Below are 21,911 nucleotides of genomic sequence, written 5' to 3' on the forward strand. Positions count from 1 at the left end.
GGCCTGGTCGTCGCCCACTACCACTAGAACCATCTCCCGCCGGTGCTGCTGCGTCAACACTCGCCCGGGCAGAGACACAGGCCGACCTTCGACGACAGCACCAGCGCCGCCCAGTCTCAGACACCTCCCAGCCTGATCAGCGTTCAGCTCGTCCAACAGCAGCTCCTCCACGACAATAGCCAACACTGCCGTCTCTGCTCCTGCTGCACAGCTGCTCGTCGCCGGCCAACGACAAGCCTGAAGAAGGCTTCCTTCGCCAACCTTCAGCACCTTCGCCCAAGCCAATCTGGCCGCCAGAACCGAGGTCGGCAGGCTCTCGACACACCACCACTCGACTCGATACACTCCCACGACCCTCTGGCCGTTGCCCACCACCGCCAGCAGTCCTTCACTTTCCCCCGTCGATCCTCATCGCATCTCTGACCGACTGCGCACCGCGCCTGCTGGCGCCCTGACAGACTCTTGCTCCCCGAACGGTGATGCTCCCGGCCCTTTAGATTAACAGCCAGGATTCACCCGCAAGTCAGCACTTTAGCCTTGCACAACGCACGTTTTCAGAGCTCTGCGGAACGTTGTTAGCCGACGCCCACACCTTGGTCACCTCACTCCTGCCGCCGACCAGGGCCGCTGTTCTGGTGCTTCCTCCTGCAGGCTAGAGACTGTCCCGCTCTTCGACGTTGACCCTCCCGGTAGAGCCAATTTACGCCATCACCGGCTGCTGCTGTGCCTTCAATTTGCGTCCAACCGCGGTGTGGACTGTTACCCGTCCTGGACCTCCCGACTCTCCAATATCAAGTTGCCTCTGCTGCTCTTAGGTCGTCTGCACACCGACGCTACCAAACACCCGCAACAATCAACCCTATATCCCGACCTCTCACGATTACTTCTCGTCGATTGATCAGATCATCATCGTCTACGAGACTCGATTGAATGGCTTCAGTCAGCGTTATGGCCCAACCAATGCGCGACGGTTACCACGGCTATCAGCAACACTACAACATGTATCCGACTCGAGCCCACTACCCTCAGGTTGAGGTCGCACAATCGATACACGTCAACCCATACGCCCATTACGCCCAAGCACCGCAACACCCAGCCCAGCAATCGACATACGGTCATCACACGACCCCTCGTTCACCACAACCGTCAGGCTCCCCTCTATCAGACGATGGGTTCAAGCCTTCTTTGCCTTCGATATCGAATCTACTTGGCATCGCTGACCGACCTGGACAAGACAACGGTGAGTTCCCCATTCAATCGATCGTTCGAAAGACCATCGAGCTAATCCGTTCGTTACAGCCATTCGTCAAGTTCAGGTGTTGTCGCAACAAGCACAAGACTCGTCGCAATCGACACATCAATCGCCACAGGAGACGGTCGACAGCAGCATCACATCGAGATACCCAGCACACACGCTTGGAAGCAGCCCTCGAACCATCATACAACCACCGCCGATCCGTAACGACTCGGTCCTCGAAAGCACGCAGAGCCCTTCGACAATCTCATCTGGATCGACGATATCAGACCCCTATTTCGTTGGATCCGCCATCAACAACGTCGAGCCTTCAGACCAGCGCGTTGCTCCTGTCCAGGTTCTGAAGCGACACTCGGTCCCCTCACAACCAAACGTGTCTCCCTACGGAAACACTCGTTACACAACGTCTCCGTACGCGGTATCCCCTGGATCGGTATCGGCACCATCGTACTACTCGCCAACCGAGCCTCAATACCCCGTCTCTTCAAGTCTCTACCAGCAGCGACCGCTTCCGTCGAACTTCCCACCGCCAGCTCCTGTCGTTCAATCATCGACCAACTTGCCCACCAGCAACCCCTGGGAGCACCACCACTACATCAGTCCTTCGTCGCAAGCGACATTCCCGCAATCACAGGATCGTTACATCTGTCCGACATGCAATAAAGCTTTCAGCCGACCGTCGAGTCTGAAGATTCATTCGCACAGCCATACCGGCGAGAAGCCCTTTAGATGCCCTCACACGGGTTGCGAAAAGGCCTTCTCGGTGCGGAGCAACATGAAGCGACACGAGCGAGGCTGCCACGGCGGCATGTCAAACAATCACCACCTACCGCAGCACGCTCATGGCCATCCCCACGCACACCCACATGCACACGCGCAGCATCATCCACGGATGCTCTGACATTGACGACGATGATGGATTTGAGATGTTTTTCGGGGGTGATGATCGCAGAAGTCTATTTGGTTGCGGCAAAGCGTCATAAGCATGCTCAAGCGAGGAGTTCCTGGCGTACATCGTTGTTCTTTTTTTTCCCTTTTGGATGAGGCCGAGAGACTTGGGGCAATTGACGGTCACGGCGTTTTGGAAAGAGTAGAAGAAGCTCAGGGCAAGGGCAGGGCAAGCAAAGATGGAGGATCGGGCGGAGGACCAGGAAGAACCTTGCAAGGTCCCTTGGCCTCTCGTCCTGGAAGGAAGGAATTCGGCAGGAAGAGCAAGCAAGCGGGCAAGCAAGCACGACACTGACTGACACAAGCGTCGGGCAGCAATGTCTGAGGATGGGAAAAGTCACACACGGCTGTGTGTGGTGTCATCCTTTCGCGTGTACTAGTATAAGACGAAGAAAGAGCATCATCGTATAAGCATAGTATATATATCCCGCCTAACCATCCCGCCGGTAACGTTTCAAAGACGACGGCGGTATGGTAGGAAGAAAGGCAAAAAGTCGAGTCGCGACGACATGCGCTCTCACATGTTCAGCCTTTCCATTCGTGTTTGAGAAGTACGGTCTGTCTGTCTCACCTTCTGGCCTTGTGCTTGTGCCTGTCCCTTCTTCGCGTCGGCATTGTTCGGTCGTCGCTATAGTGGCATGTCCCTTGGAAAACGTCGACACTACGCCTATAGTAACCTCTTGCTCCGTACGAATATGCCGTCGGGTTTCGCCAGTAGTACTGTTCAAGAGAGACACACTTTACGAGCAAGCAGTAGTAGCAGCATCGTCCAGGCTCCCCTGACTACCACGCCTGCGCATCACCACCACCACCACCACCACCAACACAATTGCGAGACCTACCATGTCGAAAATCCCAACACCCGACCAGCATGCTCGCTCGCATCATCTTCCCTCCCTTTTCCTCCCTCAGAAGGATATCCCTCCCCTCCGCCTCCCCTGCCACACACCCCGCAAGATACATACTGTACATCCCTTGTGCTTGTGAAAAGAAAAACTCTCTTGCCGATAAGCACCTTGCTCACCACCCCTTCTACGCAAAAGACCAGGTCCAGGTCCAGACATGCTAGTATGCAGGTAGTCGACGGACGGCATTTCCTCGTCCGACCGAGCGGATTCTTTTCCTTCCTTCTGGAAGGTTAGGCTGATTCGGCTGAAATATATCCCTCTCTCTCTCTCTCTGCGAGTCCTAGGACATGGGTACATGCGCACGGGTAAGCTATGTATAAGCAGCATGACTGTGAAACAAATGTCACGTTTTGAAACTCGACCAATAACTCTTTTCGCTTTTAGAGGAGGAAGTGTTAGCCCTGAGTTGCTCGGTCTTGATGGATGATGGCTTTTTGCGATGAGGCTGAAGCAAGGCATCTGCTTGTTGATGACCTTCGATTGACAGTAGAGACGTGAAACGATTGGGCCGTCCATCGCGAAGGGGGATTCTGGGCGAGACGAAGGAGCTGGCCACTCAGGAGCGAGGAAGGGCTTTTGCGAACTCAGTCACGTTGTAGGCGGGTCAGCACGGCTGCGGAGCAACAGGGTCATGTTGATCATGATGGTAGTGGTGAGAGCATCGCGATAGGCACCTGTAACTTGTTCTGTACTTTCTGCGAGGTTGGCTTGCCGTATCTTGCGAGGGCAGATTCATCGAGAATAGATAGGGAAGTACGGCAGGCATGCGCGGGCGATCTGTGACAGGGCGACTGGTCTCAATATGCATATATACAGGTGACTCTATGGAAGGTTTGCTGCAGGAGTCGCTTAAAGCACAGAGAGGTTGCCGAACTTCTCCTGTTTTGGGGGTCAGTGATCCGATCGTAAAGTTTAGTAGGAAGTGTGAGAAACGAACCTGGTAGCCAGGCACTTGCCAGCGGCCCTTGGACACGAGCTGTTCGACGCGCTTGTCGATATCTGGGCGAGCAGCCACAACCTCGTCCTATGGCAGAGTTAGCCGAGCATATCACGTGATCATAGCCACCATCGTTGATGGCTATCCCGTCTTTCCACCGTATACGCACCACAGTGAGGTCCTCGAACGGACGAGCAGACTCAATGTTCTTAAGAGTCTTCTCAAGATCCTTCAACTCCGCATCAACCTTGCCCTTGGTCTCCTCCGCGCTCTTCACGGCCTGGGCCTCGAAAGCCTCAATCGCCTTGATCTGCCTCTGAACATCATACTTCTTGGGCTGGAAAGCATTGAATTGCTTCTCAATGTCGGCGATGACGTCCTGGTTCTTCAGAAGGCCGCGGTAGTGGGCGAAGTCGACGGTCTGCGGCGTCTCGGAGAGGACTTGGACTTTGCGGCGCGCGTCATCGTTGCGCTTCTTGAAGTTGGCGAGGGCCTGGGCGGTGTTGCCTCGCAGGCCGAGCTTGGTGCCCAGGTTAGCCCAGTCGATTTTGAGGGCAGCAGAACGCTGTGGGAGAAGCATGAGTTAGCTTGAGGTCTTTCCGGTTGTTCAGAGAATTGCCGGCGCTGCACGGGGCCGGTCGGAGCGTGGTAATTCCAATGGCAACGCCACGAGAAGTACGAGATATTGTGCTGGGGATTAGACATACTGTAGCCGCCATTGTGAGGTGTGGTGGTTGTCGATGCGTGGGTTGCGATGTGGTGAAGTGTCGTCGAGCTCTCCTTCTCGCGGTGCACGGACCTCATTTGGCGACAGCCGATCAGTTGCCAAGACCAAGAGCAAATGCTTCAACGATCAACAACTGAAGTGTGTTCTCGAGGAAGACAATTTCTCACAAGCTGAATACTCGAGGCTTAACAAGCGCTGCAGCAGTCCCTATCCATAAATACTTTCAAGAGATAGATGGTGACATGATCATCATCATTTTGAGAAACTTGGAAAAGGTAAAAGTCTCCGCGTATGCATGGTTTGTTTGATACAGTTCCCATTTTAGGGACACATAGCATGTCAAGATGCATAGCTATAGTCTGGTCTCATCTCCATCGACATCATCCAGTCATTGGCGACTCAGTGCAACACAGGTCTCGCTATATGCTCAGCGCCATGATACTGTTGACGATGTCGTTGTCGTTCTCCTTGAGTGCCTTGACAGCCTTCTTGCGGCTGACGCTTGCTTGAGCCATGACAAGCTCAATGTCCTTAGCCTCAAGACCGGTGTCGTCGACCTCCTCGCCATCGTCCTCTTCCTCCTCGGCAGCCTTCTTCGACGCATCACCCTCAATGGCCTTGCCCTTGTCGGCGCCGTCTGCGGAGTGGTCGTGGCCGGCCTCGTTGGCAGACTGGGCGGCAAGCTGCTGGGCAGCAGAAGCCTGAGCCTGCGAGTTGAGATCCTCAATCTTGGCCTCGCCGAAGATGCTATCAAATAATCAGCTTGTGTTCTCTTCCTCCATTTCAACTCCCACATTGCTCTTACATCCAAGTGTTGCTGGAAGGCGACTTGTAGACGTCGGGCTGGCTGATGACGAAGAGGATGTTCTTTGGCCGTCTCAAGGTGACCCGAGTGATGCCCTCGACATGCTTCAGACCCAACTTCGCGATGGCCTTGCGCGCCTTCTTCTCGTTCCTGCTGTGCACAGCGACCTGAGCACCAGCTGGGATGTTGGCCTCTCCACCCTCCTCATCAGAATCCGAGGACTCGTCCTCAACCTCTGGTGCGTCCTTCTTCTCTGGCTCGTCGGGGAGCTCCTCAACACGTGGGTTGGCCATTGTCGGAGATCGGAGGTGTTTTGGTGGGCTGGATTGGCAGAAACATTAGCAAATGAGCACATGCGAGAGCTTGCCAGTATGCAGCATCTTGCGACGACTCTTTTGAGAAGAGCAGCGGTGGAATACTCACATCTAGCAGTCAAATGCCGAACACGAAAGTCTCTAGCGACAGTTCAGCAGCGTCCTCCTGCTATTTTAACAGCTGTCGAGAAGATGTGAAGTCGTTGGTTGCAAGCCCGCACACACGTCTTGGCAGCGAGGTGCAAATTGCGTGGGGTCCGTGCCCTCACGTGTTCAAGATTGACGTACATATGGAAGGTGCATATGCGATGGAGTTGGAGTATGAAAGGACGTTGAAGAATACAATTAGAACAATAGAATGCACGCGTAACTTGGTTCATGATTTCACAGCCCTCGGAGGGGAATGCATTGAAAGCGCTATCAAAAGCCTGAAGACAGCCATCTCATACCCCCCATTTCGCCGGCCTTTCGCCCCAGACGGTCATTCTTAGACCATCGTTTGATAATGTTGACGATCGAGGTAAAGTGAAGTGCCCTGATGCAGAGATCCCACGAATGCTCGTCCTCTATGCGCTTGCCTTGGCCTTGGCAATGGCCTTGCGGGTCTCGAAACGAGCCTGCCGTACCTTGTTAGCATCCCTTCAAAATCATGTATACCATATAAAGCCAACATACCAGCTTCCTCAGGCGCATGACCTTGAAGCGCTCAAAGTCGCTGAGGTTCTTTCTCCGCGATGCCTTCTCGAGCTTCTTTGCGTACGAGCTCTGCGTCCACTTGCTGTCCACCTCAGCAGCTGCCCACTTCTTCTTCAGAGCACCAGATCCAACCGCGCGTGGGAGGTTCTCGATGACGATGCCGGTGAGGGAGAGAGCGGAGAGAGGAGCAGCCTGTCGTGGCACGGCGAGTTCTGGTTTGTCGGATGGGCCCTCAACAAGAACCTGTAAAATGTAAGACCTTGCCATTCACTCCTTCTTCTTCTGCAAACGTACGCGCTTGTGGTCGATGATCTGGACGATGGCAGCAACGCGGCCCTGGAATGGGCCCTTGGAGAAGAAGGCCACACGTCCGACCTCCACGGATCTCCAGTTGCTTGCGGTGACTTCGGCCGACATTTTGCTGGTGTCGTTACTTCCTAGTATCCCAGAAGTTCGAGGACAGCGACAGGTGCCGTGATGTCGCTGGCGGTTGAAGGGATTGTCGAGATTGGTGGTGCCGTCTCTCGATCTCGGAGAAGTCGAGCCGCCGAATTGAGAGTGGGTGTCGAGCGAAAAGCTTGGCGACTCTTGCGCTACGGCGCTGGTGCCCGCTCTCCCGCTCGCGTACCTTCTCTCTCGAAATCTGCAGAGGCTTTCTTACTCCATCCTCACCACCAAAATCATGCCGGCTCTTCAGCTGCCGTCGAGCAACTCGAATGTTTGCAAGGTATGTTCTACTTCTCTCCCCGTCAACATGCAAGACACCACGCATCTCCATATGATGTTATAATTTGCGATTGACCCTCCCGACCGGAGATTCACGCCTGTTTCTCATAACGGCGGGACGCGATGTGATATTCAATTCTTACATATTCTGAATAATTTCTTCTCACTACCTGGCACTGCAAGAGACTTGGATGGCGACAGAAGCTGACCATTTCACAGAGTTGCCGACTGGGGAAGTCATCCATACCTTCCAAGAAAGAGAATGACTGAGAGCACATTGAACAGCGATTCATGATTGCAAGTAAGTGCTCTCCCCTCTTCTTCTCCCTTCCAATGATTACAACCAAACGCACTAGATAGTAATTGACCCTTCTGGGCATGATCATCTTTTACACCAAGATCACTGAGGCACTCTCGTTATCCACGAAATTTCACTGCTGCATTCGCAATCACATGTCACTGACCGTACTTTGACAGATCCCACCATTCGCTTGGCAATTTCGACTGAAATTTGTCCAACCGCCGTACTCTTTCTGAGTCGGTGTTCTTCATGGCGCGTCCTGAACAGGACACATTGACGCCCATTCGAATCCGTGGCAAACGCCGTGGCACGCCTGCTGAAAAGTGGCACTATGGCAAGCGCCGCAACCCACAATTGCAGAAGCGCCGCACGCCTTTGGACCAAACAATGTCAGGAACAACTCCGGCGACCTCTCCGACAAGACCGCGAAAGCGCAGACGGAGAGATACTGCCGAGTCTCCACTGGAGCGTTTACCTGCCGAAGTGACTCAAATTATCTTTGAGTATTCAGCGAACATCGAACTTCCCTTGACGTCACGGGCTCTAGCATTGACCTTGTCGAAGAGCCAGCACCTGCAACATCAACTGACCACCGAAACTTTGCAACCTGTTCTTGGGAACACAGCGACACCTACAAAGGCAGAGCTATGTCGCGCAACCCGTTTGTTGAACAGCAGATTCGTGACTTGGCCGTTTTTCAGGGCGTGGCTCCGAAGCCATGTGGCAGCCCACTCGCAGCCCAGCGGTGACTCCGGTGAAAGCTCTGACGATTTAGACCATGCCATACGGTTGTGGGCTTCTCTCGGACCATCGCCAAGCTTACTGCCTCCAAAGAAGCTACTTGATCCGGTGAACGGATTCACGCAGGAGTGCTGCACTTTGTTGGCGGTCTTGGCTCACAGTGTTCGAGACTTACCACGAAAAGACCCTGCCTACGGTGAGCTTGCGTATGAGGGTTTGATCAAGGCTATCAAGACCGAGCACGAAGACGTGGTGTCTTTGATGCTCAGAATGGGTGTCGTAGCAAGTACCGAAACTCTACGGATGGCTGTCACGGAAGGTGGCTGCAACGAGGACATCGTTCGGATGCTGTTGTACCGGCCCAGTCGTAACCAGCAGACGCACCTGTCATCATCGCGTTCTGAAACTGAGGGTGACGGGGAAGGAACCTTAGACTTACTCGATCCTGAAATATGGGCATGGGCAGAGGAAGCTCAGAAACAAGGGAGTCGAAGAAAGGGAGAGTGGCTGGTTGCGGAGCTCAGGTATGCACAGCAACGGAGGAGTGAATCCGAGACCTAGATATCCTTCAACCGTTGGCGGTGCAGCGGTCTTGCGATCCCGGTTTCTCGTATCCTGCCTACTATTTTCTGACGGTTTTTGTCTCATCATCATACAACCAACATGTCATCCGCACGCGAAGAGAAAAAAAAAACCAATGCCGCGGTCAATGTGGTTTCCGTCGCAGACTTGTGAAGAAGCCGCCAATTCTTCCCCACGCAAACCCCCTGAAGGTTTCCCTTGCCAATCTCCACCTAATCCGGGGCGAGTCAAAGCTTTTTGGATCAAGCGAAGACTGGCGTACCTCGCACTGACTCCCTCACGTTCGTGTGGCGCCCTGACTATTGCCAGCCGTCCAATCTGACCTCGCCCTGGATCGCAACGGCTGGAGGCGTGCTCCTGTCAGGGTTGGACCACGCGATGGCAGCGATGGTGCGGTATAATGGCTTTCTAGATCCTGTTCCGCGAAACACTGTTCTGCTCACCTCCGTCTCTGCGCACCACTTCGCTCTCGTCCAAGGGAAGCCGTGGCGGGCGCCGGGTCGCGTGCTATTACAGCCTCTTGGTAGGCTTTCCGTGCTGTTTATGTTATCTGGTTTCCTCGGTCTCCTTCACTTTCACCTTGTCCCTGGACGTCCCTTTCACCCTCCGTAGGGACATTCTGTGTGGCCCAGCATGAAGATATCCTTCCATATACCCTCCCATGATGGGAACCGGAGTATTTCAGTCACGGCCATATTTCACCAAATTTCGCACAAGAGCCGGAAGAAGTCAGCAATGTCAATGGTGGAGACACATGAGGACTATGATATTTACGACATGGTGGCTGCTGGCCCGCCCAGAAAACAGAAACGGAGCACCGTCGCGGAGTTCTTCCGAAACTTGGGGAATGGCAGGATGTCGAACAGTGCGAGGTACAGGGCGTCACGGATAGTGAGTGTTCGAGATGATGGTTGGATGCCACCGGACTAACCCATTGTGCCTCTCAAGATGAAACCACCGTCACCCAAGAACAAGCCACCCATGAAGTCCCTCGACATTGACGAAGCGATGATTGATCGAATCATGGGCAAGCCCAAGGATGCGAAGAAGGCCTCAGACAACTTCATCCTACAGCAAAAGATTCGAGCACGATCTCGTTCGCGAACACGTGGAGCAAACTCGACCGACGAACCACGAGGAGAGGATGGCAATCGAGGACGTGGGCGTTCAAGACCGCTTACGACCGAGGAAGCACAGTATATGTTTGTTGGCGCACCATATTTCAACGTGGGGAAGACCAAGAATGGATATCGGCCGCAGGTGGTGTTTGTGGATGAAAAGTCAAAGGTGTACAACCCGACCTCAACCGATCATGGCCCTTTCAGCCATCCTTCCTTCGAGGCTAGCACACTGGCTACCGAGTCGGCCAAGAAAGACGCACGAGCTGTCTTGACGAATTCAAGAACAGCACTGATGGAGATGCCAAACATGAGCAGCTCGAATGGAATGGACATGGGAACGACCAGCTTTGAACACTTCCTTCAACTTGCTGTGTCTGACAGCGTTAAGTTCGCACCTGAGCTGTCCAGGCTCGACAGCCGCCGGCTATTGTATACCAGTCCTGAGAAACTGGGCCTCCTGGAAGTCAACATGGACGCGAACATTGATCGCCTTTCTGAGCTCGGTCCTTTACACACATCGCAGCAAGATCATCAACGAATCATGGCCACGACCAACGATTACACGATATCAGAGATGGGGCAGGCACTTTTCACGAGTTTCCTCCATCTCCCAGACGGCATCGAAAGGAAGAACATCCCACTGAGAACGCAGATCGAGGCCCTGCAGAAGATCCTGGCTCAGAAAGATCTGTGGCATGATTTCAGTCAGCCCGATACGCGTTTGAGAGTCGGACAGCTGCTATGGTCTGCACCGAATGTGAGCAGACGACCATCCTTTGTTGAAAGAGACCTGGAACCCAACGAGCGTGAAGTTGCTTTGCTGCAAATCACATTAGCTTCCGAGCTTCTAATACGACACAACATCGCCAAAGCTTCAACGTTGCAAAGAGGACGAGGAGCTGGCTTCTTCACCGAAGCCGATCGTATTGCCATCGAGGGCCAGAGGACGGCCAAGGTGAACTGGGATCTCGTATTGGCAGAACGCTTTTTGGATAATGTCGAAGTCAGCGTCCGACTGCCCAACAAGTCCAATCGAAATGGCCTTTTCAGCGCCATTTCACATCTGACTTCGAAGGATGGACCAGAACCATTCTATCAGCCCAAACACCAGGACGAGCAGATCTCTGGTCTTCTCCACTTCGCGGAAGCTATTCATTGGCCAGACTCAGAACGACTGGAGAAGGCCCTAATTGCCAAACTTATGCGATCACCGGCGGAACAAGCTGCCAATGTACCCAAGGATGATGACAGTCTTTATGAAACGCCTCTACAGAGTCCTTGGCAAACGGGGTGGACTGGCGACTCGGACCCTCTCAACGCAAGCGAGAAGGCACAACGATTCTTGGGCATCCGTCGACAGAGCCGGTCAAGTCGGCCTGGTACAGCGAAGAGCGATCGTGCCAGCCATGTTGGCTTGATGCGTGGCGATAATGCGTCCAAGATGCAGCTGCACCGAGCAGTCAACGCAGAGTATGCTGGAGCTGAAGTGAATGTCGGTGGATGGCTCAGTCGGTCCTGGTTGAGCGGTTTGGTCATGCCTGGAGATGCTGCCCACCACTTCCTCATGAGCACGCTCTTGGAGAACACGCCTGCTGCCATCGAGACTCTCGGAGAGTTCGCCAATCTGCAAGGTGGATTCGTCTACCGAGGCCGCAGCTACTGGAGCAATAACCATGTTGTAGGACGAATCATGGCAGCCGTGAAAGGAGCAACGGAATCCATGGGCTGGATCTCCGTCCCAGGTACGCCCCTAGGCTACAGAGAAGGCTGGGTGGACCTCGAGATCCAAGACGTACCGTACTGCGACGCTTCAACCACCAGGATCACCGAGTCGGAAGCTGTAGGGAAAGACTCCGACCCCATGGGTAACAACGACCGCATGGCCGTCCAAGAAGGCGACTTCGCAAGCCCTCACGACGGCTTGCCTGTAATGGGCAACGAAGCACGATCGCAAGGCCTCGCCTTCAAAGAGTCTGAATTCGCAGGGGAGGGACTCACAGCATCCATCACCTTCAACTCGCCCATCAACAGCAAACTCTCCGCCCTCGAGGTCGCCATAACATACGACGTCCACTTCGTCTCCTCTTATCCCTGCCACCCAGAAGAACGCAAACCCCAGATAAAAGCCAAACCCAAGCAAGACCCAGGAGAATTCTACGGCGACTGCCTCCCCTCCGACTTCCAAGACGAAGAGATCATCGAAGAAATCGGACCAAAAGACAGCGCTCGCTGCTCGCACCACTCCAAAGGCGGATACATCATGGCCGAAGACGCCATGCGAGAAATGGCCCCTCCGCCCTGCCACGCCCTGCACATCGACTACAAGTACGAATCGATACCCGTGGCGACACTCCTTTCAGCGCCACCGGAGGAACGACCTCGAGCACTTTCCGTACCAGATGCCCGTATCGCATACCCGGAAGACGCCCCGGAGAACGTCGTCGTCCTCGATTGCCGAGGGACAGAAGATCTCCAATTACTCGCCCGCGCCTGGTGCGCCAAAGTCGGCGAGAATGCCATCGTGGCCAAGACGTCTCGTACGTGTCTTGCGTGCTCTATTCGGGAGGCCAAGGCGCTAGGTATTGCGGTTGTGATACGCATCTAGACGATGCAAACCATTCTGATCTCTTTGTTTATCAAGATTTTAACGGACTCGCGTCTGGTTTTGGAGACCATGTCATTTGGACAGCGAGGCGCTTTCTCTTTTTACGTGTTACGGAAGCATATTGGGACAGAACAAGTGAAGAACATCGACAGAACTGAACGGATTCATCTCATAACATCTTGTACATAAACATTTCATGCGATACGGCTGTGGTATCAAACTGTATATATGGAGACTGTAAACCACATTTCCGAAAGTCATTAAGCTGTGTCAGATCGCTTCTTTGGAATCTCAAAACTTCGTTTTGAATGCCACTCGTTATTCGTCATATGTCTGTTTCACAACCACTCCTTCCACCAACTCTTCGACTTCTTCTCGCCTGGAAGCTTGGCCTTGCTGACCTCCTCCATTGTCTTGTTTCTCCACTCCTCAATCGGCAGCCACTCAATCCGAGCTCGGTCTCCAAATCCACCGAACCAGTATACGTGATCGACGACTAGCTGGACGTAATGACTGGCGTGAGAGACTTCATTGCCAGGTTGCCAGTACTTCGAATCAGGATGGGCTCTCAGGAAACATTCCTTGATCTTTCCATCTTTTAGCCTCTCATCCGAGACTCGCTCGAGATGCCCGTGCAGGGAGAAGCGAGGCAGCGCTGCAGGCGTGTGTGGTGTTGGTATCTCCTCGTCATCCTCGCTTGCCCAGAAGGAGTATGTGTTCTTTCGATCAGGCCACCACCTTATTCCGAGACTTATGTTGGATCCCTGATTATAGTTTCGGTACGGTGTTGCGATATCGATGGCGAGGAGGATTGGGTTGCCGCTGAGAGGGTCGCAGTCTGCGTAGTATTCCTGATTACAACATCAGCTTCTCTCCAGAGCTTGTGTGCCCTCTCTGGTCATACCATCAAGCCGATTGGACTGCCAGCAATGTCCTGAGGTCTGTTCTCTTGCTCTCCGACTTCATTGTGAGAGGCTCCAGGAAAGACAGTGATAAGGTCCCCGATGGTCGTCAAGTGCATGATCTTCCTGGCCATCGCAGCAGACTCGCTGACTGAGGGTATCCTGTAGCTCTCATCGTGTACGGGTGGATTCGAGAAGATGTGTTGAGGCGAATCGTGGAGGACTGATTTGGCTGAAGCAGCGCCTAGCAGTGCTGTTGATACTGATAGAGCTTTCATCGTTGCTGGAGGCCTGTCGTTGCCTATAGATCAAGGATACTTGATGTGTTTGTTGATGATGCCTCGACGAGGTGAAGTCACATCCAAGATTGATCTAATCTAATCAGCAGACCCACCCGACCCCTCTTCCGGCGTAGCGGCCTTGGCACCACTCGCTTGGATTTCGCCCTCAGCACAGCATCCGGCCGACGACATCGACATCGACTCACAACACCGCGAAACCCATCAACCCAACCGTGAGTCATCCCGCCATCCATCGAAACCGCCTATCCCGACATACTTCAACTTTTTCCATCCGCCCGCGACCTCCACAAAGTGCGCGAAAACTGACATCTTCTGCCACCGCAGACCACACAGCACAACTCGCAACCCCAACACCGCAATCATGGGTAAGGTGCACGGCTCTCTCGCCCGTGCCGGAAAGGTCAAGTCGCAGACTCCAAAGGTACGAAAAAAATCATCCGAGGTTGATGTGAATGCACCAAAAAGGGCCGCAGAACTGACGATCTCATGAAACAGGTCGAGCCACAAGAGAAGAAGAAGACCCCCAAGGGCCGCGCCAAGAAGAGAATCACATACACCCGCCGCTTCGTCAACGTCACCATGACCGGCGGCAAGAGGAAGATGAACCCCAACCCAACCTCGTAAACGGCGCCCTGATGATCGCGTGGAGGAGCTGAAAGAACGGAGAGATGTGACGGGGGAGCGAAAGGAGCATCATCACAACGCGTTTTTTCACGAACGAGGGAGGAGGATGGGCAATGATTCTCTGCTGCACATAACATGGCGTTTTCAGGAGGGCGGAAGGTGCTCTTATTGGTAAGTGCACGTCTCGAGAGCCCTTTCTCCATTCATGTGATACTGGAGAAAGGCTTGAAGATGAGATCTGAAGCCAGAAACGTCGTCATCATCTCAGGAAACTGAAAGGGAGGCTCTGTCTTCCTGCATGCAGTTGCTGTAGCTTGTATTGCGAAAGCTTCTCATGCACTTCTGTCTCTCCATTCCATCCATCACATTGTAGTCTGCCTTTGGCGTACGGCCGACATCTTCATTAATCTCGCCCCACGCGCATACCCCAAAGAGCCCCTTGTGCAAAGCCGCCAGGCGGACTATGTGCCTCCATCGATGTCCGAGTGTCTAATCATCATCATCTGCAACAGAGGCTTCAAGTCCACAATCTCAGCTCGGCTGCTCAGCACCGACGAGAGTACGAGACACCGATCTCGACCAAGGACTGTTGTATGCGCCGTTCACGAAGTTTGACCTGGCCCTCTGCAGACGGACGGCAGAGACTTCAACAAAGTATCTCCAACCGATGCCGTCCTTCCCAATTCGAAGTTAAAGTTTGGAGAAGTCAAACATACAACTGATATCACGTAGACAGACAGAGAAAGGAAGAGGTAGAGACAAAGAAAATCATCCCGTTAGAAAGCAGCAATTGGTTGGCTCGCTATAAACGCTATCGCAATGCAGACCGCGAAGCTCACGAAACCAACGCACCCCAAAAGTCGCCATCATACTCAATCTTTGCCATCCTGAAAGTGCAGCAGCAAGGCACCACGCGCCAAAGAACACCAGACGCCACGAAAGCACTACTGGGTCTCCGTCTGCGTGCCCTCCAGCTCCGTCTTCTTCGCCTTAGCCTCCTTCCCACGATTCTCCTGCGCCGTGAGTTCGGCCAAGTAGTTGATGCTCTGAGTGACGCCCGGGCTGACCTCCTCATGCGGTGCTTCGGCAGGTGCTTCTGCAGCCGCAGTGAGGTTGTCGTCGCCATCGGGAGCCTGTGTATCATCGTCATCATCGAGTGCCCAAACGATGTAAGTGACTTCGACTTCATCGTCGGGACTCACCTGGCCGTTGCCATTGCCGTTGCGGTCGACGATGGTGATTGTCCGCTGAGTATCAGATCCAGCCATGGATCGCGTCCTGTATGAAAAGTTAGAAGGGTTCTCCTGGCTGGAGAAGGGTTGACGTTCGTTGAGTCGCTGAGCGAGGCTCTTTGATGGTGAGCGACCATCGTCGGTGGCTTGGACGTTCTGATCATTTGGCATGGTCGAGCTGTTTGGTAAGTTGGCATTGGCAGACGGCTGGTGGGCATTGGCATTCGATGGCTTCGGTTCCTGGGCTTCCTGCGAGGCATCCTTTGGACCTAAATCATTTCCCTTGAATTCGTAAGTGGACTTGCTCGTGTGGTTGTCAATACCAGGATGGGACATCTCAGTTACCGTCACCTGAGCTTGGGCTGGCTTCTTCTTGTTTTTGGGCTTGGTTTTCTTCTTCTTCTTCGGCTTAGATGTCTCTGGGTTGGTGTCGTGAGAGATACCCAGGCCGATCTTGCCCTCGTCTTGCGCTTCACCATCCTCCGGCTCTTGCTCCCCAACCTCAGTCTTCTCCTCCGACTGGGCGGTGATGTCGTCAGAGACGGAAGTAGTCGACTCCTCTGATCGGCCCACTGGCTGCTTGCCGGCAGCTTTCGCACTCATCTTTGGCTTGGAGCCATCGTCTGCACACACAACTTGGTTAGTATCATCGAACAGGTCATTCCGGACCGTCGAAAATTTCAACGGCCCAGAGGACATGGTGAAATTGGGGCAAAACGACTTACCGCCGCCCGCCTCAGCTGCCGTGGTCTCATCTGGCTTCGAGTCGCTGGGTTCGATGATCACTGGATCAGCAACCTTCGTGATGTCCTGCTTCTGTTCGTGTTCAACGGGCTGGGCGGATGGGTCCTCTTGCTTGATGTCGGCCTTCTCGGGCTCTTCAGGAATGGCAGTACTCTCCTCGCTCTTCGCAGTCGGCTTGGTGTCGGTTGACGTCTCGGGAACAGCAGAAGAGCCCTTGCGCTTGCCAGCTGACTTCTTGTCCTTCGCTTTGCTAGACGCCTTGCGCTTGCTCGTCTTGCCAAAGATGCTGAGAGATTCCGTCTGATCAGGTCCCTTCTCCTTCGGCGGCTTCTTTGAGCGAGGCTCCTGCGTAGGCTCTGGAATGGCCGGTGTGCTTGGTGCGGTAACGAAAGCAGCCGTTGTGGCATCCGAACTGCCAGAGGTCGAGCGTTGCTGAGGAACTTGCAAGAACTCCGTCTGAGCTTTGCCGAACGCCTCAGCTTTCTCAGTGTCGACAGGTGTCACAGCGATCGTGACATTCTTCTGGCTGGGCACTTGAGGGATAGGGGCCTTCTTCGCATCCTTGCCGGGCGACGGGCTCTTAGCTGAAGACTTGCCCGGAACAGACTCGTTGCTGTGGGCACTACCCACATCGCTGACAGAAGCACTAGCGTTGCCCTCTTGGGTATTCTCCTGCTCTGGTGCTGTTGGAATGGTCGGCGTAGTGGCATCAGCGCCCTCAAGCGTGACGTCTTTCTCAACTTCAGGCGAACCACTAGCCGTGTGGAAGCTCTCGTCGTTGACATCTTCATCCTGCTTGATTGGCGGCGTTGCCTTCTCGGCGGTGCTGTCGGATTCAACTGGCTCGACTGGCACCGACTTCTCCTCCTCAGAGGCGAGAACAGGCTCGGCAGCGGTGATAGTTGGAGTCTTGTCCTCATCTCCGCTGGCTTTGGGTCCAGCATCATCTGCGACTTTGACTTCGACCTCCTCAGCTGCGGATGGAGAAGCCTCTGAGCTAGCTGTCTCAATTGCTTCAGACTTCTTTACCTCTGCATCTTCATCGCTTGGTGATGGAAGTGGATCAGGCTTGTCGGTCTCCTTGTGAGCAGCGTCGTCTTTGGCATTCTGAACTTCGCCAGCCTTCTCACTCGACGTGTCCTCCTTTTGCTCAGCACGCTTCTTGTTGCCCTTCTTCTTCTGTGACTTCTTGTTCTTGGGAGTGTTGTCACGAGAGGCAGTGGGCGTAGCGCTTGAATCTGTAGCGATGGGAGTGGAATAGCCAGACTGCGAGTCGCGACGGACGGGTGGCTCTTGGACTGGTGGCTCTGGGACGGGTGGCTCTTGGACAGGAGCTGTCTGTGGCTGTGCTGGAGTACCCTGCACGTCTGGGGCAGGCATCGGCATACCAGTTGTCGGAGCTCCGTACGAGATCGACGGTCTCTGATATCCTGGACCTGATCTGAAGTAGCCCATGTGAGGTGGATCCCAATGATCCTTCGCAACCTCTGGCAGCAAAGTGCCTCCTGGCCACTGCAAACCCTTGCTGGCAAGACACTTGCGGGCACCAGAGACGTCTTCGAAAGTGACCCACATGTACCACCTAGGTGGCATTCCCGGAGCGGGTGCACTCGTGGCTTTCTTGGGCTCTGACACCCATCGAACAGGCCCGAATTGAGAGAAGAAATGCTGAACCTCGCTCGCATGTATCGTAGGTGTCACGTTGAACAGGATCAACTTCGTGGCAGTTGTACAGATGTCGCTGATCTGGAACTTGGTGCAGCCGACAGTACAAGCCTGGTAGTTGTTACCGCCCTGAGCGAAGGTGTTGTCTGCTTGGCCACGACCCTGCCAGTCTTGACGTCGCTGGTGTCCCTCTCGCTCCATGCTGAAGTTTCTCTCATGCTGCGGAAACGGCGCAGCACTAGCATCGTTCGGGGCATTGCGTGGCATGAATTGGCCTTCGTTGCTGAAGCTACCTCGACCACGATTGCCTCTACCACGCATGCTGCCACCAAATCCACCGCGGCCCTTGGACGTGCGCGAATAGGTGCTGTCATGGCGCTGGTTGCGGTAGTTGGCCTGATTCTCCATTGGGTAGAATGGCTGCTCGTTGTTGTAGTGCGTCGTGTTAAGGTGCACATTGCTTCGATCAGCAAATGGTGCGGGCTGCATGTTGTACGCGCTGGGAGCTGCATTGTACTGGTATGGTCCTGGTGGAGGGCCTTGCATGAACATCTGCTGCTGAGGCTGCATGTGATGCATGGATGGATCGTACGGCTGCTGCATCGGCTGGCCCATCTGGTAGCCAGGAACTGCTGGTGGGCCGTAGAACTGCTGGCCCTTAGGTAGAGTGGGCATTGGTCCGACTGGGCTTGGGAATGCTCCACCGGATGGCATACGGTGCATGACTGGAGCAGATCCTGGCGGCATTGGGCTCATCTGCGCAGGAGGGCCACCGTATGGCGAGTATGGGTTCGACGCATGGCGAGGATCACCATAAGCAGGCTGTGGGCGTGGGGGAGGGCGTGATCCGTTGAAGCTGTTGCGCTTGTTGCCCTGGTTGCCACGGCCTCTACGGAATGACTGTTGGCGCTCTTCCACCAGGTGATGCGAGCCACTGCTGAAGTTGCGAGTCTGCGAGCCTTGTGCATGGCCAGTGGCAGCTGGAATGACAGCAGGAGGTCCAGTCTCGGCCGAAGCTGGAGCTAGTGGGATGACTCCGACGGCTGGAGTCGCAGTCGTAGTGGTGTCTTCATCCGTGACCGTTGCAGTCGCAGTCGTTCCTTCGCCTTCTGGAGCCGTAGTCATGTCTTTGCCTGCTGAAGTCGTCGCCACATCTTCGCCGGTCGGAGCAGTAGCCGCTGCTTCACCTACTGGCGCCGTAGCTGTGGCTTCGCCTGCGGGCGCCGTAGTTGTGGCTTCAGCCGCTGGAGCCGCAGTCGTGTCTTTGCCTGCAGGAGCTGTTGCTGTCTTCTTGCTGGCTGTAGCTGTAGCCGTGTCGTAGTTTGCTGCCTTCGTAGCTCTGGCTTGTCTCGCAGCGTCATCGGCTTCTTTCCGCAGCTGCGAAAAGGTTGGCTTGTTGGGGTTGCGAGGCTTCTTGAAGAACGCCGATGAAGGGTCATGATGCTTCACAGGTGGCTCTTCGGTCTTCTTGATGGGCTCTTGCTCAGATGGTCGTGCGCTGGTTGCAACAGCAGCACCTTCAGCGGCGGCCTGGACTGGAGCTTGATCTTGCTGGTTGGACTGATCTGCCTGATTGGCCTGGTCGGTCTGCTTGGCCTGCTCAATGCGCATGTATCCCTGAATGCCCTTGACAGCCCAATGAAGAAGCTTGGGACCATACTCCTCGAGCTCATCAGGAGCAAAGAAGGTACTCGGCTGCACATCCTCGCTGAAGAAGTGCTGCGTCATGGAAGGGTCCTTGACCAAGTCCTGGTTCTGCCAGAGCCACTTGTCGACGATGGCGGGGATGCGATAGTTGACATTCCACAACGCGCAGCTCATCCAGACTTGCTTGAGGAAGCGGTAGCCATTGCCAGGTGGAGCGGCGCCGCCTTGCTTGCGGATCTCGCGGTCGGTGAAGAACGTGCGGAGGAATTGCTCTTCGGCCTCTTTGCCGTCGTTTTGAGGGAACTCCCATGGCATGACGTTCATCCACTTCTTTGGGTCCTCGGCGAAGAGGTTGTTCATGTATGGTCCGACGTCGTCGGCGCGGTTGGTGGAGACAATGACCGGCTCGCGCAGGTCGTCTGGCTCGAGTGGCTGTGGGAGCGCCATGGTTGCGACGATGGTGTCGCGGGTGGGTGTGGTGTGCGCGAGGTGCGCGATGTAGGTAGTAGTAGCAAATGCTACTATGTCTGCAGTTGGTGAAGCGAAGTTGTAGTGGAGGATGAAGTGTAAAGTGAAGTTGGGGGTGGTTGTCGGTGGTGGTTGAAGCGAGGTCGCGGCTGCTGTTTGGAAGTGGCGGCGACTGATTTCAAGCGCGGCGGCGAAGTGAAGCGAAAAAGGAAGGAGCGCTTCACTTAGTCGGTTTCACATGTGCTGAATTTGGCTAGGCAGCAACCTCACTGCTGTCGTCCACCATACCCCAGTTGTCGAGAAGTAAAGATCTTGACGAGGTCTTCTGAACTGGCGTCCAATGCGCAAACGACGGCGTTTGCATCTGCGCGAGCGGTAGCATGCCACCAAGCGAAGCGAGGATAGGAAGAGACGGGAGAGAGCTTACTGTACGCTGCCTTCAACCTTCACACCGCATCCAACATGTGGATAGCCATCTGAAGAGGCAATTGAGGATATCTCTGAGCGGTGGAGTGAAGTGTCGTCCTGCCCCTTTCCGGGACCATCTGTCCGCGCATGCAGCTATCCGCGTTTCATTTGAGCCCTCACTGTTCGACTCAATCGGAGCTGGAGATTCGTATGCTACAGAGTGACGACGAGTACCTCCCCATGCCATTTTTCATTTTGCCTATCTGTACAAGTTCCTTCGAATCGCTGGGTAGTCTATACCTTGCCAGTCTCCTTGGGCAAGGAGCGGACCAACTTCAGGATCTCGCTCTCGTCCTCGCCAACCACTGCGTCATATTAGCCATTGTCTCAAATGTAACCCATATCGTCCCAGACTCCTGCCGAGTCCGCATAAATCACCTACCTGCCCTGCCGTTGTTCCAATCCACCGTCACCGGCCTCTGGAACAGACTCTCATTCTGCTTGAACTTCCGCAACGCATCCGTAGTGCCCGTAGCATCCTGAACCACGCTGCCGGCTTTCGAGGGGCCCAGGTATTCCAAGATGCTGGTCAATTGATCCGTGGTAGGGGCACCTTCTTGTACGTCTGCAGTTCCACCCATGTCAGCCTCTTCCTTCTCCATCATCCACAGCGTTTGCCGTGTATTTCCCCTCTTATGACGTCCATCTTCCAAACATACCCAACTCAAACTCGGTCCTCTCAAGCTTGCTCTGCTTGGTGTGATCGCTCGCCTGGTCCTCCGTAGCATGAGCCACGGCCGTTGCGTGCGTTTGCTTCAGAAGGGTGTAAACGCGTGTCGAGACCGGGTTCTTGGGGGCGTGGAAGAGAGTGATGACTTCGAAAGTCAGTAGTGATTGTTATAAAGCTCAACTGAAGATGTAAATACCATCCTTCACGCCAGCCTGTATAGCTTGTCAGTTTGCTTCGACAGTATGGTGACAGCATGCATTTAGCTGCGGCAAAGGGAGCTCGAACATACCTCCTTGAACAGGTTCTTGAAGAAACTCATTTTCACGCTTGTTGACAATGAGTATCGTTGATCTCTCGAAACAATTCGAAGAGGATACTTCATGAGTGAGTTGAGCTGTTTGCAGTGACGTCGGCGTTCGGCAGGATCGCTCCGACGAGCCCTACAAATCCATGCAATAAGCTTTGGAGCTCTACAACGCGCCTTGCATGTGCCAAACGTAGATTGATGGAGGCAGAGCTATGT

General features: G+C 54.4%; 10 protein-coding genes across 10 annotated transcripts; 4 read left to right on the forward strand and 6 right to left on the reverse strand.

Moving 5' to 3' along the window:
* Window positions 1–948: 948 nt before the first annotated feature.
* On the forward strand, window positions 949–2,156 carry M409DRAFT_49605 (uncharacterized protein; the record flags this gene model as incomplete). Its single annotated transcript, XM_033811284.1, has 2 exons — window positions 949–1,240; window positions 1,300–2,156. 2 exons carry the CDS (start codon window positions 949–951, stop codon window positions 2,154–2,156), a joined length of 1,149 nt encoding a protein of 382 aa, XP_033674006.1.
* A 1,804-nt stretch (window positions 2,157–3,960) lies between these two features.
* M409DRAFT_17066 (uncharacterized protein) lies at window positions 3,961–4,767 on the reverse strand (the record flags this gene model as incomplete). The annotated part of the gene is made up of 4 exons (XM_033803891.1): window positions 3,961–3,990; window positions 4,049–4,135; window positions 4,218–4,613; window positions 4,756–4,767. The coding sequence occupies 4 exons, from the start codon at window positions 4,765–4,767 to the stop codon at window positions 3,961–3,963; spliced, it is 525 nt and encodes a 174-aa protein (XP_033674007.1).
* Window positions 4,768–5,194: 427 nt separating this feature from the next.
* M409DRAFT_49607 (uncharacterized protein) lies at window positions 5,195–5,873 on the reverse strand (the record flags this gene model as incomplete). The annotated part of the gene is made up of 2 exons (XM_033811285.1): window positions 5,195–5,522; window positions 5,581–5,873. 2 exons carry the CDS (start codon window positions 5,871–5,873, stop codon window positions 5,195–5,197), a joined length of 621 nt encoding a protein of 206 aa, XP_033674008.1.
* A 587-nt stretch (window positions 5,874–6,460) lies between these two features.
* M409DRAFT_62720 (uncharacterized protein) lies at window positions 6,461–7,007 on the reverse strand (the record flags this gene model as incomplete). The annotated part of the gene is made up of 3 exons (XM_033815292.1): window positions 6,461–6,511; window positions 6,570–6,833; window positions 6,885–7,007. 3 exons carry the CDS (start codon window positions 7,005–7,007, stop codon window positions 6,461–6,463), a joined length of 438 nt encoding a protein of 145 aa, XP_033674009.1.
* Window positions 7,008–7,866: 859 nt separating this feature from the next.
* Window positions 7,867–8,919, forward strand: M409DRAFT_49609 (uncharacterized protein; the record flags this gene model as incomplete). The annotated part of the gene is made up of 1 exon (XM_033811286.1): window positions 7,867–8,919. The coding sequence occupies one exon, from the start codon at window positions 7,867–7,869 to the stop codon at window positions 8,917–8,919; it is 1,053 nt and encodes a 350-aa protein (XP_033674010.1).
* A 756-nt stretch (window positions 8,920–9,675) lies between these two features.
* On the forward strand, window positions 9,676–12,666 carry M409DRAFT_49610 (uncharacterized protein; the record flags this gene model as incomplete). The annotated part of the gene is made up of 2 exons (XM_033811287.1): window positions 9,676–9,831; window positions 9,889–12,666. 2 exons carry the CDS (start codon window positions 9,676–9,678, stop codon window positions 12,664–12,666), a joined length of 2,934 nt encoding a protein of 977 aa, XP_033674011.1.
* A 338-nt stretch (window positions 12,667–13,004) lies between these two features.
* Window positions 13,005–13,846, reverse strand: M409DRAFT_17071 (uncharacterized protein; the record flags this gene model as incomplete). Its single annotated transcript, XM_033803892.1, has 2 exons — window positions 13,005–13,517; window positions 13,571–13,846. The coding sequence occupies 2 exons, from the start codon at window positions 13,844–13,846 to the stop codon at window positions 13,005–13,007; spliced, it is 789 nt and encodes a 262-aa protein (XP_033674012.1).
* Window positions 13,847–14,231: 385 nt separating this feature from the next.
* M409DRAFT_17072 (uncharacterized protein) lies at window positions 14,232–14,494 on the forward strand (the record flags this gene model as incomplete). The annotated part of the gene is made up of 2 exons (XM_033803893.1): window positions 14,232–14,291; window positions 14,366–14,494. 2 exons carry the CDS (start codon window positions 14,232–14,234, stop codon window positions 14,492–14,494), a joined length of 189 nt encoding a protein of 62 aa, XP_033674013.1.
* A 944-nt stretch (window positions 14,495–15,438) lies between these two features.
* M409DRAFT_17073 (uncharacterized protein) lies at window positions 15,439–20,229 on the reverse strand (the record flags this gene model as incomplete). The annotated part of the gene is made up of 2 exons (XM_033803894.1): window positions 15,439–16,349; window positions 16,452–20,229. The coding sequence occupies 2 exons, from the start codon at window positions 20,227–20,229 to the stop codon at window positions 15,439–15,441; spliced, it is 4,689 nt and encodes a 1,562-aa protein (XP_033674014.1).
* A 723-nt stretch (window positions 20,230–20,952) lies between these two features.
* On the reverse strand, window positions 20,953–21,707 carry M409DRAFT_62727 (uncharacterized protein; the record flags this gene model as incomplete). The annotated part of the gene is made up of 5 exons (XM_033815294.1): window positions 20,953–21,023; window positions 21,101–21,283; window positions 21,378–21,533; window positions 21,585–21,600; window positions 21,678–21,707. The coding sequence occupies 5 exons, from the start codon at window positions 21,705–21,707 to the stop codon at window positions 20,953–20,955; spliced, it is 456 nt and encodes a 151-aa protein (XP_033674015.1).
* Window positions 21,708–21,911: the final 204 nt, after the last annotated feature.

This window comes from Zasmidium cellare, assembly GCF_010093935.1.
Source record: "Zasmidium cellare ATCC 36951 unplaced genomic scaffold M409scaffold_2, whole genome shotgun sequence".
Lineage (NCBI taxonomy): Eukaryota > Fungi > Ascomycota > Dothideomycetes > Mycosphaerellales > Mycosphaerellaceae > Zasmidium > Zasmidium cellare.